Raw genomic sequence first — 13,193 nt, 5'->3', positions numbered from 1 at the left:
GGAATCAGTGCAGGTTCTTTTCGAAAAAAGAACTTCCTCCAAACCTTTAACTAACAAGGTCAGGTAGGAAACCTTAAGACGGGACAGCAAAGCCTGCGTTGGGACTCTCTCTCCCTGCCTACCAATATCTTTATCTGTGCCTCTTGTTCAACAGCATGTTTGTCCCTCTCTGCCTTCCCGTATCCTCCGGTCTCCTCTTCTCTACATGCCTCCTCTCCCCAACTCACTCAGTCTCTTTCCACCTTCCCCTTTCTTTCAATCGCTCTCAACTTTGCCTTCACCATTCGCTACGATTTTCTTCTCCCTTCTCTTCTCCATACCTCTATGCCCTTCAGTCTCTCCTCCATACCTCTCTGCCCTGCAGTCTCTCCCTTCTCTTCTCCATACCTCTCTGCCCTGCAGTCTCTCCCTTCTCTTCTCCATACCTCTCTGCCCTGCAGTCTCTCCCTTATCTTCTCCATACCTCTCTGCCCTGCAGTCTCTCCCTTCTCCTCTCCATACCTCTCTGCCCTTCAGCCTCTCCCTTCTCTTCTCCATACCTCTCTGCCCTTCAGTCTCTACCTTCTCTTCTCCATACCTCTCTGCCCTGCAGCCTCTCCCTTCTCTTCTCCATACCTCTCTGCCCTGCAGCCTCTCCCTTCTCTTCTCCATACCTCTCTGCCCTTCAGCCTCTCCATTCTCTTCTCCATACCTCTCTGCCCTTCAGTCTCTACCTTCTCTTCTCCATACCTCTATGCCCTTCAGTCTCTTCTCCATACCTCTCTGCCCTGCAGTCTCTACCTTCTCTTCTCCATACCTCTCTACCCTTCAGTCTTCTCCCTTCTCTTCTCCATACCTCTCTGCCCTTCAGTCTCTCCCTTCTCTTCTCCATACCTCTCTGCCCTTCAGCCTCTACCTTCTCTTCTCCATACCTCTCTGCCCTTCAGCCTCTATCTTCTCTTCTCCATACCTCTCTGCCCTTCAGTCTCTCCCTTCTCTCACCATTTACATCTAACTCTCCTCCAGTCTCTCCAGCGCTCCTTTTCCTTGCGTCTTCACTCTCCCCGCCTGTGACTCCCTCTCTTCCAATATTCATCTGCGGTCTCCATTAAGGCAGGCAGGCCAACTTCGAGGGTGTGTGGAAATGAACATTTAATACAGCATGAATAATTAAACCACAGGGAACTACTGTGACTGACAGACACACACCGCCTGTGGGGGGGGGGGGGGGGGTAGTATGTGTGTGAGCAAAAAAAGAACAAATCTCAATTTAGTCTACCCATGCACTTCCTGTCATTGCGCTAACGCTAGTTAGCATTGGCTCGCAAAACTACCTCCAAACTTCCTTCACACTGGACACAGACACATAAAAATGGTATCCACCAGTTCATCGGACTCCGGGGACGTAGAAAAAGGGCTTTGCCAAAATCCCGAAGTATCCCTTTAACGAATATGTTTCAAGTACAACAGTCAGAGAGTCCTCCTTGGATTGGCAAGGGTGCTAAAATAGGTGGGTGTAGCTTGGGGGAGGGGGAGGGAGGGAGGGGGGGGGGGGGGGGGAATCAATGTCGAAGATTCAGTATTTCTCACGGAGGACAAGAAAATGAAATAACTTCGCCAAACGTCCAAACTTCCTTTACGAAGCCGGCGCCAACGCGTCGTGGCCAGCAGCCGCTTGCAGTTACGTTGAACACATTCGGGATGTTTCTCCTTGATTACGGTTGAGGAAACGCTTGTGTCGCATGCGTACTTGTGCAACTTTGGCTCTGAACCAGGGCCCGCTTTACGGAGCCTTGCTTCCTCTACCTTCTGGTCGCGCCATTGAAGCCTCTTTTCCCGGCACCGCAGCTTACTGCTGCTTCCAAGCAAGAAGCGCGAGCTAACAATTAAAGGAGTCTTCGGCGCCACTGGCCTGTATCGTGTCAAAAGTTCAAGAAAAGAAGCGAGGGAACGCACCGGGGCGTTACGGTTAAAAATAGACGAGGGAACTGTACCATCCTCTGCGGAGAGTTGTTCCGTTCATCCTTCAAGGAGCAGATCCAAATCCCACTTCTCTTCTTCTCTTTCTTTATAAACCCCGCTCCTGTTTCTCAGAACGTAAACAAAACGAGTGTGTGGGAACGTTATTGAGGAGCCGTGTGACAGTGAAGAGGCAGTGGCTTGCATTATGCTGCCTAGCATTGCATGTACATGTTGCGCAATTGTTGTCAGCGGCCGGTGCTCTTGAGGTTCACTGATCTGCTTGTTAAAGATTCATAGAATTGGAATGGAAAGGAGATTGGAGGAAAGAGAGGGTGGGAGGAAAGAGAGTGTGGGGTGGGGTGGGGGGGGTGGGAGACAAGCACCTGATATTTTGAGATTGCGTTTGAAGGGGGGTGGAAATCGGATTATGAATTGGAAACAGAAGTCTCCATTCATACATTTCTAGGAGGAAGGGTCCGGAATGTTCTCAGGAGCTAGTGTTAGCGGCGAGTCATGTGGTTGTCGACCACGGTGCTGAGCGGAGGGTTATACAAGGAGGAGCCGGCTCGGTCACGGTTGAGTTACAGTCCATCTGGCTCGGGATGCCGCGGTTACTTCACCCATCGCCTCCGTTTCCTCCCTCCCTTGCTCTCCCCTCCCTCACCCTCCTCCTCCTCCTCTCTTAATCCTGCGAGAACATTTGGAAAATAAATTGCGTCACTCTGAAAATGTAATCTAGGGCTTGTTATTGCCAGTTTCTCTTTTCTTCCCTCGGTTTCTCTCCTCCTTCGTTTAGCTCGCTCTCTCTCTCTCTGTCCTCTCTCTCTCTCTCTCTACCTTACATCTGGTCTCAATCGGACCCGTTTCTGGTCTCCCTCTATCGCATGGAGCGTTGGAGGAGCTGAATTGTGAATATGTGTGTGTGTGTGTATATATATGTGTGAGTGTGAGTGTGTAGGGAGAGATCCCTGAGAGAGGTTGTGGAATGGGGTGGAGGATGTTCTCTCTCTCCCTCCATCTCTTCTCTCCCCTCCTCTCGACAAGGTTTATATTTTATTAAACCTGGCCAGCGCCCGTCTCCTCCTCTCAGTGAAAGGCAGCAAAATGGTAGGGGGAGAAAGACAGGAAAACGGGGGAGGGAGAAAAGGGAAGAGGAGAACAGGAGAGATGGGTTGGAACGGAGGAGAGAAAGAGAGCGAGGGAGAAAGTACGGGCAATTCGAAAGGGGAGGAGAGGAGGAAGACGAAGGAGGGCGCGGATAAGGGAAGACAAAATCTCAGGAGGTAAGAAGGAGGGATGGGGAGGAGGGGAACGGCGGGGGCAATGCTATGCTCACTGCGGGTGCCGTTTTTTTGATCCATGGTCTAATTAGCCAGCAGGAGATAAGTTCTATCAGGAAATCACTGTTTTACTATGGCTGAAACAAAAGCAGCTCTAATGATCATAAATGAGAGAGCGGTGACAGCAGCACCGAGGCGGTGTCCCCAAAATGGTAACATACTGTATTCCCGTTCCAGTGCCCCACTTTTGAGGGGTCCACGGGGTTCAAAACTGGCGTACTACATAGGGCACGGGGGTGGCATTTGGAAAGCAGCCTGAGACTGTCCACTCTGGCTTGAGAGAATGGGACTGATAGAGAGAGAGGGATGGTTGGGTGGTAATGGGGTAGGGGGGGGTGTACGGTGGGAAGAATAAGAGAGATGAACAGGGAAGTAGAATAAGATAAATGAGTGGGAAGAGGAAAAAGTGGAGAAAATAATGAGATGAGAATTGGAGGGAAAGTGTAGAAGGAGAGAAACAGGAGGGGGACAGATGACGGTTGAGAAAGTCAAATGGGGGGGGTGTGTGTGTGTGTGTGTGTGTGTGTGAATACACCTTTGGGGGGGATGGACTGGGGTGTAGAGAGAGGGGATATATTATTCCACCCCCCCCCCCGGCTCTCCGGCCTTGGCTGTGCTTTGCTCAGATAACACCCAGGCGAGCTACATTTGACAAGATCACTATAGACTTGGAGAGGCAGGACTCGACGGAGGTCTGGATGTACAGAATACCGGCTGCCCTAGAATAACCCTTCCTTTACATTTGGATGGGCATCTACAGGATCGAACCCCTCCCCCTTACCCCAACGGGATAGTACGGAGAATGTCCTAGTCTACGTCCCCAATGTCACCCTATTCTCCCATTTAGCGCACAACATTTACCAGGGCCCGTAGTGCACCATATAGGAATGGGGTGTTATTTGGGATGCAGCCCTAGTATATGGTTCTCCCTGTTCCACGCTGGTAAGGGAGGGTGCGGTACAATACGTCACCAGTAAGGGAGGGACCAGCCAAAGAGAACGGAGGAGAGCTGACCCCCATTCAACTAGGGCTGACCCCCAGTCAACTAGGGCTGACCCCCAGTCAACTAGGGCTGACCCCCAATTAGTCGACTATTTTGTCGATAGGCTGTTGGTCGAACCAAGTTTCTTTTTTTGAGCATTAGCAAGTATATAAAAATATTTATACGGCACCTGTCTGATTCGCACCCGTCCCAGTGAAATAATCGATAGTGGAGGCACAGTCCAAGAAGAAGGAGAGTGTGGCTGAGATGCCCAATGCAAGTCTCTCTCCAATGTGCGCTCTCCTGCCAATTTGTGCACAGTCATTGGTTTCCTAACTTCACTGTGTGAATTGTTTGTGTTGGATCGTTGGGTGTCTATCAATTCCCCATGACATACAACTCCAGTGGTAGCCAACATTTACCACCAATTCCTATCATTTCTAACCCACAGAGTTTCTTGGTGATGGTCCTTTCTGTTCATGCGTTTCAATATATTATTAGTCAAGTCGTTTACCGTTCTCGTCGTCAGAGTGGACACGTTGTTTGCAGAGTGCACAACCTATGCTGCCACTTGGGAGAAACACGTTTCGGGTTTATCTCATTGCATTTATGAGTTTTGTCAATTTAGTCCTCGTCTTCTGTTCGGAGCGCTACTGTCAGTGTCGAGTAAGAAGGAGCACCTGGTTACAGAGAGAAGCAGGCTGATTGGCTACCTGGCCTGTGAGCAAATGTAGGTATATAAATGTTCCCATTTGGGCATCTGATAGTATTTCTGAGTCCACGTCACTGCCAAAATAGCCTGTCACACACACACACAACTCCTTAACATACCAACCAACCAAACACATTCAAAACAGACACTAATGACCCGTGAAGCTTCTCAATGGGATGTTTTCTTCACCTCAAAACAAGCAAGCAAACGTGGTCTGTTTTTACGTCATTGAGAATTACAATAGATCCTCAATGTATTTGAGAAATCTTTCCAGCTCTCTCCCTTTCGAGAACCACTCAGTGTCAAAAACGGACCAATCTCATGCTCTGTTCCAGTGGAAACGTCACAACAATAGGCCTACCTGATTACTTCTTATCCCTTGGGCAAATAGCCTACAGCTGTGTCTGTCCTGAGCTCACTGGCACAGAATATTTTATAAAATGTTGCAACTTTGCTAGCACGATCTTCAGGCTGGACCCAAGTTGATAGTTGATACAATGATGCAAGTTTGTTGCAGACGGGCGCCATGCGAAGCCAATGTGATTTATAGGATTTTTCTATTTGATTTATTTATTTGCAATGTTTTTATTCGTTGGCTTTATGCAGGTTTTACTTCTTTTTTTTTACATAGTTAGAAATGTCAATAGTTAGATTTGTATCATTTTCATTTGGATATAATTTGTATTAACCACATGAATGATTTTGAGATACGAAGACATTATTAGAAATGAAATGAAACTGTTCCACAAAAATGAGCATATGAAAATCATAACCGGCACGCAGGTCGGTAGACATTTTAAGACAAATTCGCACTCCCCACGAGAAAGGTTGCCGACCCCTGTTGTAGTCGACCCCTGTTGTAGTCGACCCCTGTTGTAGTCGACCCCTGTTGTAGTCGACCCCTGGTGTAGTCGACCCCTGGTGTATCCCTATTACCAGCAACTTCAACTGAGTAACGGGAGAATCTGCGAAGGCCAGCAGGAGAGGCAGGACGATAAGTCGGGTCAGGTTAAGGTTTTTCCTCCTCTGGTTATCTTGATCTCTGGCTCCCTCGAGTCACGCAGGTCTTATTTCATCAAACAGCATCAGACAAGCATATAGTTGATTTTATTAAAACACATAGGGTAACGTTTCAAAATCGATTGGTCCAAAGAACAGATGAGTTTCGGTCGACCAATATTTTAAAACCTTTTTGCCGGGAACAGCCCTACATTTACCCCTCTGTCCATCCGTACGCATCAGACCAGAGGGAGAGAAACAGGGTGGTGAATTTATGAGGAGGACTCAAATATTCATCACGGCAGCAACACATTCCAAGGCGCGGTAAAACTATGTCGGTTACTTGAATGTATAGAGCAGACAGAGAGAGAGGAGGGAGAGAGAAATAGAGTGACGGAGAGGGGGAGAGCGAGGGAGGGAGGGAGGGAGGGAGGGAGAAATAGAGTGACGGAGAGGAGAAGAAGGAGATACGGAGAGGGGAAGAGGGAGAAAAGGGAGGGAGGGAGAAATGGAGTGACGGAGAGGGGAAGAGGGAGAAAAGGGAGGGAGGGAGAAATGGAGTGACGGAGAGGGGGAGAGCGAGGGAGGGGGAGAGCGAGGGAGGGAGGGAGAAATGGAGTGATGGAGAGGGGAAGAGGGAGAAAAGGGAGGGAGGGAGAAATAGAGTGGCGGAGAGGGGGAGAGGGAGAAAAGGGAGGGAGGGAGAAATAGAGTGACGGAGAGGGGGAGAGGGAGAAAAGGGAGGGAGGGAGAAATAGAGTGACGGAGAGGGGGAGAGGGAGAAAAGGGAGGGAGGGAGAAATAGAGTGACGGAGAGGGGAAGAGGGAGAAAAGGGAGGGAGGGAGAAATGGAGTGACGGAGAGGGGGAGAGCGAGGGAGGGGGAGAGCGAGGGAGGGAGGGAGAAATGGAGTGATGGAGAGGGGAAGAGGGAGAAAAGGGAGGGAGGGAGAAATAGAGTGGCGGAGAGGGGGAGAGGGAGAAAAGGGAGGGAGGGAGAAATAGAGTGACGGAGAGGGGGAGAGGGAGAAAAGGGAGGGAGGGAGAAATAGAGTGACGGAGAGGGGGAGAGGGAGAAAAGGGAGGGAGGGAGAAATAGAGTGACGGAGAGGGGGAGAGGGAGAAAAGGGAGGGAGGGAGAAATAGAGTGACGGAGAGGGGGAGAGGGAGAAAAGGGAGGGAGGGAGAAATAGAGTGACGGAAAGGGGGAAAAGGGAGGGAGGGAGAAATAGAGTGATGGAGAGGGAGGGAGGGAGGGAGGGAGGGAGGGAGGGAGAAATAGAGTGACGGAGAGGGGGAGAGGGAGGGAGAAATAGAGTGACGGAGAGGAAGGGAGGGAGAAAGAGTGTGACGGAGAGGGGGAGAGGGGGAAAAGGGAGGGAGGGAGAAATAGAGTGATGGAGAGGGGGAAAAGGGAGGGAGGGAGAAATAGAGTGACGGAGAGGGGAAGAGGGGGAAAAGGAGTGATGGAAGGGGAGAGAAGAAACGTACTATAGTAACTCAAAGTGAAGCGTTCTCTCTCTTGCTCTCTCTCTTTTCAAAATTATTTCTTCCTCTTTGTAATTTTCTGCCTGGTCGCATCTGACGCGCTGCTTTGTTTGTCGCCCTGTCGGTGGCACGTTGATTTATGCATATTTGATTTGTAAATGTCACTCATTACATTCCACCCCCCCCTCCCCGACTCTCTCAAATGTCTCGCATCTCATTCGCATAAACAAATACAGCAGCATTTTGTTAGTCAGTCGGCTTCTTTCAACCAATAACAACCAACAAGGGCCTCCCTTTGATAAAGGTCTTGGTCTGTATTCAGAAAGCGTCTCGGAGTACAAGTGCTGATCTAGGATCAGCCCCCCCTCTCTATTTAATGATCTAGAAAGGTAAAACTGATCTCAGTTTAGCACAGCTAATTTTGGGTTTCATGTGGGTTTCATTCTTAAAATGGGCGACACACGCAGGTTGACCTTGATTGTCCTGGAGGCAGAACGGAGCAATTTCCCCTTAGATAGGACAGCTGCAAAGTCAAAATTGGGCAAATTGTTAAATAAATTAAATTTTAAAAATGTGGGTCTTAATTTAATGTGAGGTTAATGTGCCAAATTATTTTTCTGCTCGTTTTCTTTCATAGGATGTCGGTGGGCGGAGCTGTGGGGGTCGTCAGCAAAATGGGACACACCTGGGCTCGGGTGTGTCCCGGGGATAAACGTACCTTTCCTCCATACGTCAAGGAAACTCACTCCATGCAGACACACCATTGTTGTTTTTTGTTGTGGCATTCTGGGGCTTCTTTGTGTTCATTTGTTTTGGCACCTCTCAACACCCCTCATTATCACCGTCTATGCACGCATCCACTCACTCACACTACTGACTACATACACCACTGTTTATAGTTTACTCTATTTAATTAATATGTTTATTTTTTTATCTCCGCGTCGTCTCCCTCCGTTGTGGGCTACGAGACGGTTCGTAACACTAGGCATTGGGGTTAAGGTTCAGTTTAAAAATAACATTTTATGACTTTTTGGCTGTGCTAACTAGTGATCACTCTGCAGAGCTGCCTCCAGAAATAGATTTGATGACGAAAAACACTAACCTGCAGGCCATACACACTGAATATAGTACACACTCTCTCACAACCACACACGCTCTGGTACTGTGCCCAGAGCACTTCCCGACCCTTGACAGATGGGGAGGGAGCCATAAGGTGTATAGGAGGAAAGAACACACACACAGAGAGCAAGAGAGAGACACCGACAGACAGACAGACCGACAGGGACCGACAAACAGAGACCGACCGACAGACAGACAGAGACCGACCGGCAGAGACAGACCGGCAGACAGAGACAGACCGGCAGACAGAGACAGACCGGCAGACAGAGACAGACCGGCAGAGACCGACAGGCAGGCAGAGACCGACAGGCAGGCAGAGACCGACAGGCAGGCAGAGACCGACAGGCAGGCAGAGACCGACAGGCAGGCAGAGACCGACAGGCAGAGACCGACAGGCAGAGACCGACAGGCAGAGACCGACAGGCAGGTTGAAAGAAGCCGACTGACAGGCAGAGACCGACAGGCAGAGACAGACAGACCGGCAGGCAGAGACCGACAGGCAGAGACCGACCGGCAGAGACCGACCGGCAGAGACCGACCGGCAGAGACCGACCGGCAGAGACCGACCGGCAGAGACCGACCGGCAGAGACAGACCGGCAGAGACAGACCGACAGACAAAGACCGACAGACAGAGACATTCAGACAGAGACCGACTGACAGACAGAGACCGACAGACAAAGAGATACAGAGAAAGACATTCAGACAGACAAAGACATTCAGACAGACAAAGACATTCAGACAGACAAAGACATTCAGACAGACAAAGACATTCAGACAGAGATAAACAGAGACAAAGACAAACAGACAGACAAAGACATACAGACAGAGAAAGACATACAGACAGAGAAAGACATTCAGACAGAGAAAGATATTCAGACAGAGACAAACAGACAGACAGAGAAAGACATTCAGACAGAGACATACAGACAGAGAAAGTAATTTAGACAGAGAAAGTAATTTAGACAGAGAAAGTAATTTAGACAGAGAAAGACATTCAGACAGAGAAAGACATTCAGACAGAGAAAGACATTCAGACAGAGAAAGACATTCAGACAGAGAAAGATATTCAGACAGAGACAAACAGACAGACAGAGAAAGACATTCAGACAGAGAAAGACATTCAGACAGAGAAAGACATTCAGACAGAGAAAGACATTCAGACAGAGAAAGACATTCAGACAGAGAAAGACATTCAGACAGCGAAAGACATTCAGACAGCGAAAGACATTCAGACAGCGAAAGACATTCAGACAGAGAAAAACATTCAGACAGCGAAAGACATTCAGACAGAGAAAGACATACAGACAGAGAAAGACATACAGACAGAGAAAGACATACAGACAGAGAAAGACATTCAGACAGAGAAAGACATTCAGACAGACAGACAAAGACAAACAGACAGACAAAGACAGACAGACACCCTGGCAGGCAAGGTCTCCAAATCCACCTCTCACATACTCATACTCCTTAACATACAAACCAAACACCAAACACCAAACAATATAAACACCAATAAACATTTCAAAAGCTCCTATCCCCTCTCCACAGACCTCTCCCTTCATCCCTTCTTCGCCATCCCCACAGGCCTTTCCTGTTTATCAGCCCTTTCCCCCTCAGTTCCTCTCAACCACAAACAGAACATGCTAGCCCAGCCAGGCACACCCCGTGTCTTACAGATGGGAGCGTTAATCCGCATGGTTTACTCTCCGAGGCGTAAAGGCAAGTCCACGGTGCCGCTTAGCCAGAGAGCCCGAGCAGGCACTTCCACGCTGACGCCACAGCTCTGAAATTACACCGCTGCGCTTGGAGAAGAGAGATAAGGCGTGATGCTAACATGCTAACGACAGGCTGCGCCGCTAAACGTTTTACCCCGCTCCGCTTGGAGGAAAGAGGTGAGACGTGACGGGAACGCTGCCACGCTAACGCTAAGAGCGCTAACGCTCAGCGGCTGCGGTTGGAGGAGAGATTAAACCCGAGGGGTGTGTGTGTAATTGGATTTGAGGTTAACTAATTAGCGTTGTCGGTAAATAAGGCCAACCTTGTGTGTGTGTGTGTGTGTGTGTGTGTGTGTGTGTGTGTGTGTGTGTGTTTCAGACTGAATCAGATGGATTATGTTTAAGAGTAAAGCATGACTGTCAGTCACTTGGGAGGACAGTGGATTGGCATTCAGAAAACATTCACGATAAGACTGTGTACAAGAGATGTGTTTAGAGAGAGGGTGGGTGGGTGGGTGTGTGTGTGTGTGTTTAGAGAGAGAGGGTGTGTGTGTGCGTGTTTTCGAGAGAGCGGGTGCATGTGTGTTGTTTTAGGGAGAGAGAGGGTGTGTGTTATGACTGTACAGTGTATGCAGGACTACGAAAAAGGAACACACAGTGTAAGAGTGCGTCTGTCGATCTGCGTCGGGGGGGGGGGCACGCGCGTCAACACACCAGTCGACAAACGGCGGCGGTCCCCACTTGGTATTCCACTGTACGAGCGGCTGACAAGACCGGGAGACGAGCGATTGATATTAGCTTTTATGCTAATGTAGCATTTGGATACGAAGAACAAGGCTACATTTCCATAATGTTTCCTTCAGCCCGCCTACGGAAAGGAAACCCGAAACGCCGCCTGGAGTTCTGTATACAAGCCACAGTGCCAACAGCACCCAGTGACGAAATAAACAAAAGGAGACACAAAAGGAGCTCAGCAGCAAGGATGAGAATGCACAAGTGTGTGTGCGCGTGTGCGCGCGTGCGCGCTTCTTACACACACCTGAGTATGAGCATGCGCTTGTGTACCAAGTTTGCGTCACTAAGAGCTAACAGCCAAGACATACTCTCAAGCAAGTCTTCTGTAACAGTTGTGGGTTTACAATTCAGTCCCACATCCCCTGTAGTCAGTTAACAAGGCCGGGGGGTGTGTGTGTGTGTGTGTGTGTGTGTGTGTGTGTGTGTGTGTGTGTGTCTCGAAGGGCAGGAGAGAAAGTGTGACACTCACCTCGGACATGTTGACGAGGCCTTCCTGGAAGGAGCAGTCGTTGGCATTCTGGGTGCACATGTGACGGTACTTACACCAGTGGCAAGGGAACGAGCCGTTGACACAAGACAGGCACCTGCAGGTGAGCACGGGGGAGACGGATAGTGTTAGGAAATGCAGAACACAGGCTGGGCATACGCAGCGCGAGAAACAAAGTAAGAAACGAATCAACCCCGCTCTCTCACTCGGTTGACTCTCTGAACCTCTCTCCAGTCATCCTAAATGTCCTCTGGCTTTACTCTCGTCCTGCTTCTCTTTCTCTCACTGTCCATCCATGTCTGTTCACTGTTCTCCCCTCCCTCCCTTCTCTGTCCGCATTCAGTCTTTCCCCCTTTCACAATGTCCTCCCTGTCTCCGCCTGCCTCTCTCAACTTACCATCTCTCCCTCTCGACGACAACCTCTCTCCCTCTCGACTACAACCCCTCTCCCTCTCGACTACAACCCCTCTCGAATACAACCCCTCTCCCTCTCGAATACAACCCCTCTCCCTCTCGAATACAACCCCTCTCCCTCTCGAATACAACCCCTCTCCCTCTCGAATACAACCCCTCTCCCGCTCGAATACAACCCCTCTCCCGCTCGAATACAACCCCTCTCCCCCTCGACGACAACCCCTCTCCCCCTCGACTACAACCCCTCTCCCCCTCGAATACAACCCCCCCCCTCGAATACAACCCCTGTCCCCCTCGACTACAACCCGTCCCCCCAACTTACCCTCTCTCTCTCCCCCAACTTACCCTCTCTCTCTCCCCCAACGTACCCTCTCTCTCTCCCCCAACGTACCCTCTCTCCCCCCCAACTTACCCTCTCGCTCTCCCAACTTACCCTCTCTCTCTCTCCCAACTTACCCTCTCTCTCTCCCAACTTACCCTCTCGCTCTCCCAACTTACCCTCTCGCTCTCTCCCAACTTACCCTCTCGCTCTCTCCCAACTTACCCTCTCGCTCTCTCCCAACTTACCCTCTCGCTCTCTCCCAACTTACCCTCTCGCTCTCTCCCAACTTACCCTCTCGCTCTCTCCCAACTTACCCTCTCGCTCTCTCCCAACTTACCCTCTCTCTCTCTCCCAACTTAACCTGTCTCTCTCTCCCAACTTAACCTGTCTCTCTCTCCCAACTTAACCTCTCTCTCTCCCAACTTAACCTCTCTCTCTCTCCCAACTTAACCCCTCTCTCTCTCCCAACTTAACCTCTCTCTCTCTCCCAACTTAACCTCTCTCTCTCTCCCAACTTAACCTCTCTCTCTCTCCCAACTTAACCTCTCTCTCTCTCCCAACTTAACCTCTCTCTCTCTCCCAACTTAACCTCTCTCTCTCTCCCAACTTAACCTCTCTCTCTCTCCCAACTTACCCTCTCTCTCTCCCAACTTACCCTCTCGCTCTCTCCCAACTTACCCTCTCGCTCTCTCCCAACTTACCCTCTCGCTCTCTCCCAACTTACCCTCTCGCTCTCTCCCAACTTACCCTCTCGCTCTCTCCCAACTTACCCTCTCGCTCTCTCCCAACTTACCCTCTCGCTCTCTCCCAACTTACCCTCTCGCTCTCTCCCAACTTACCCTCTCTCTCTCTCCCAACTTAACCTGTCTCTCTCTCCCA

The 13,193-nt window shown here is 50.0% G+C and overlaps 1 protein-coding gene across 4 annotated transcripts in view; it reads right to left on the bottom strand.

The window, feature by feature from the left end:
- Positions 1-13,193, bottom strand: part of LOC110493976 (plexin-A1) — a 275,275-nt gene that overhangs the window by 91,474 nt on the left and 170,608 nt on the right. For all 4 annotated transcript variants that reach the window (XM_090205191.1, XM_090205193.1, XM_090205192.1 and 1 more), the window contains exon 9: positions 11,561-11,675. In XM_090205191.1, coding sequence (XP_090061317.1) covers positions 11,561-11,675 — 115 coding nt within the window. The remainder of the gene's footprint in view (positions 1-11,560; positions 11,676-13,193) is intronic.

This window comes from Oncorhynchus mykiss, chromosome 17, assembly GCF_057628025.1.
Source record: "Oncorhynchus mykiss isolate SJ-2025 chromosome 17, ASM5762802v1, whole genome shotgun sequence".
Classification (NCBI taxonomy): domain Eukaryota; kingdom Metazoa; phylum Chordata; class Actinopteri; order Salmoniformes; family Salmonidae; genus Oncorhynchus; species Oncorhynchus mykiss.
This window is presented reverse-complemented; position numbering and strand designations above follow the sequence as displayed.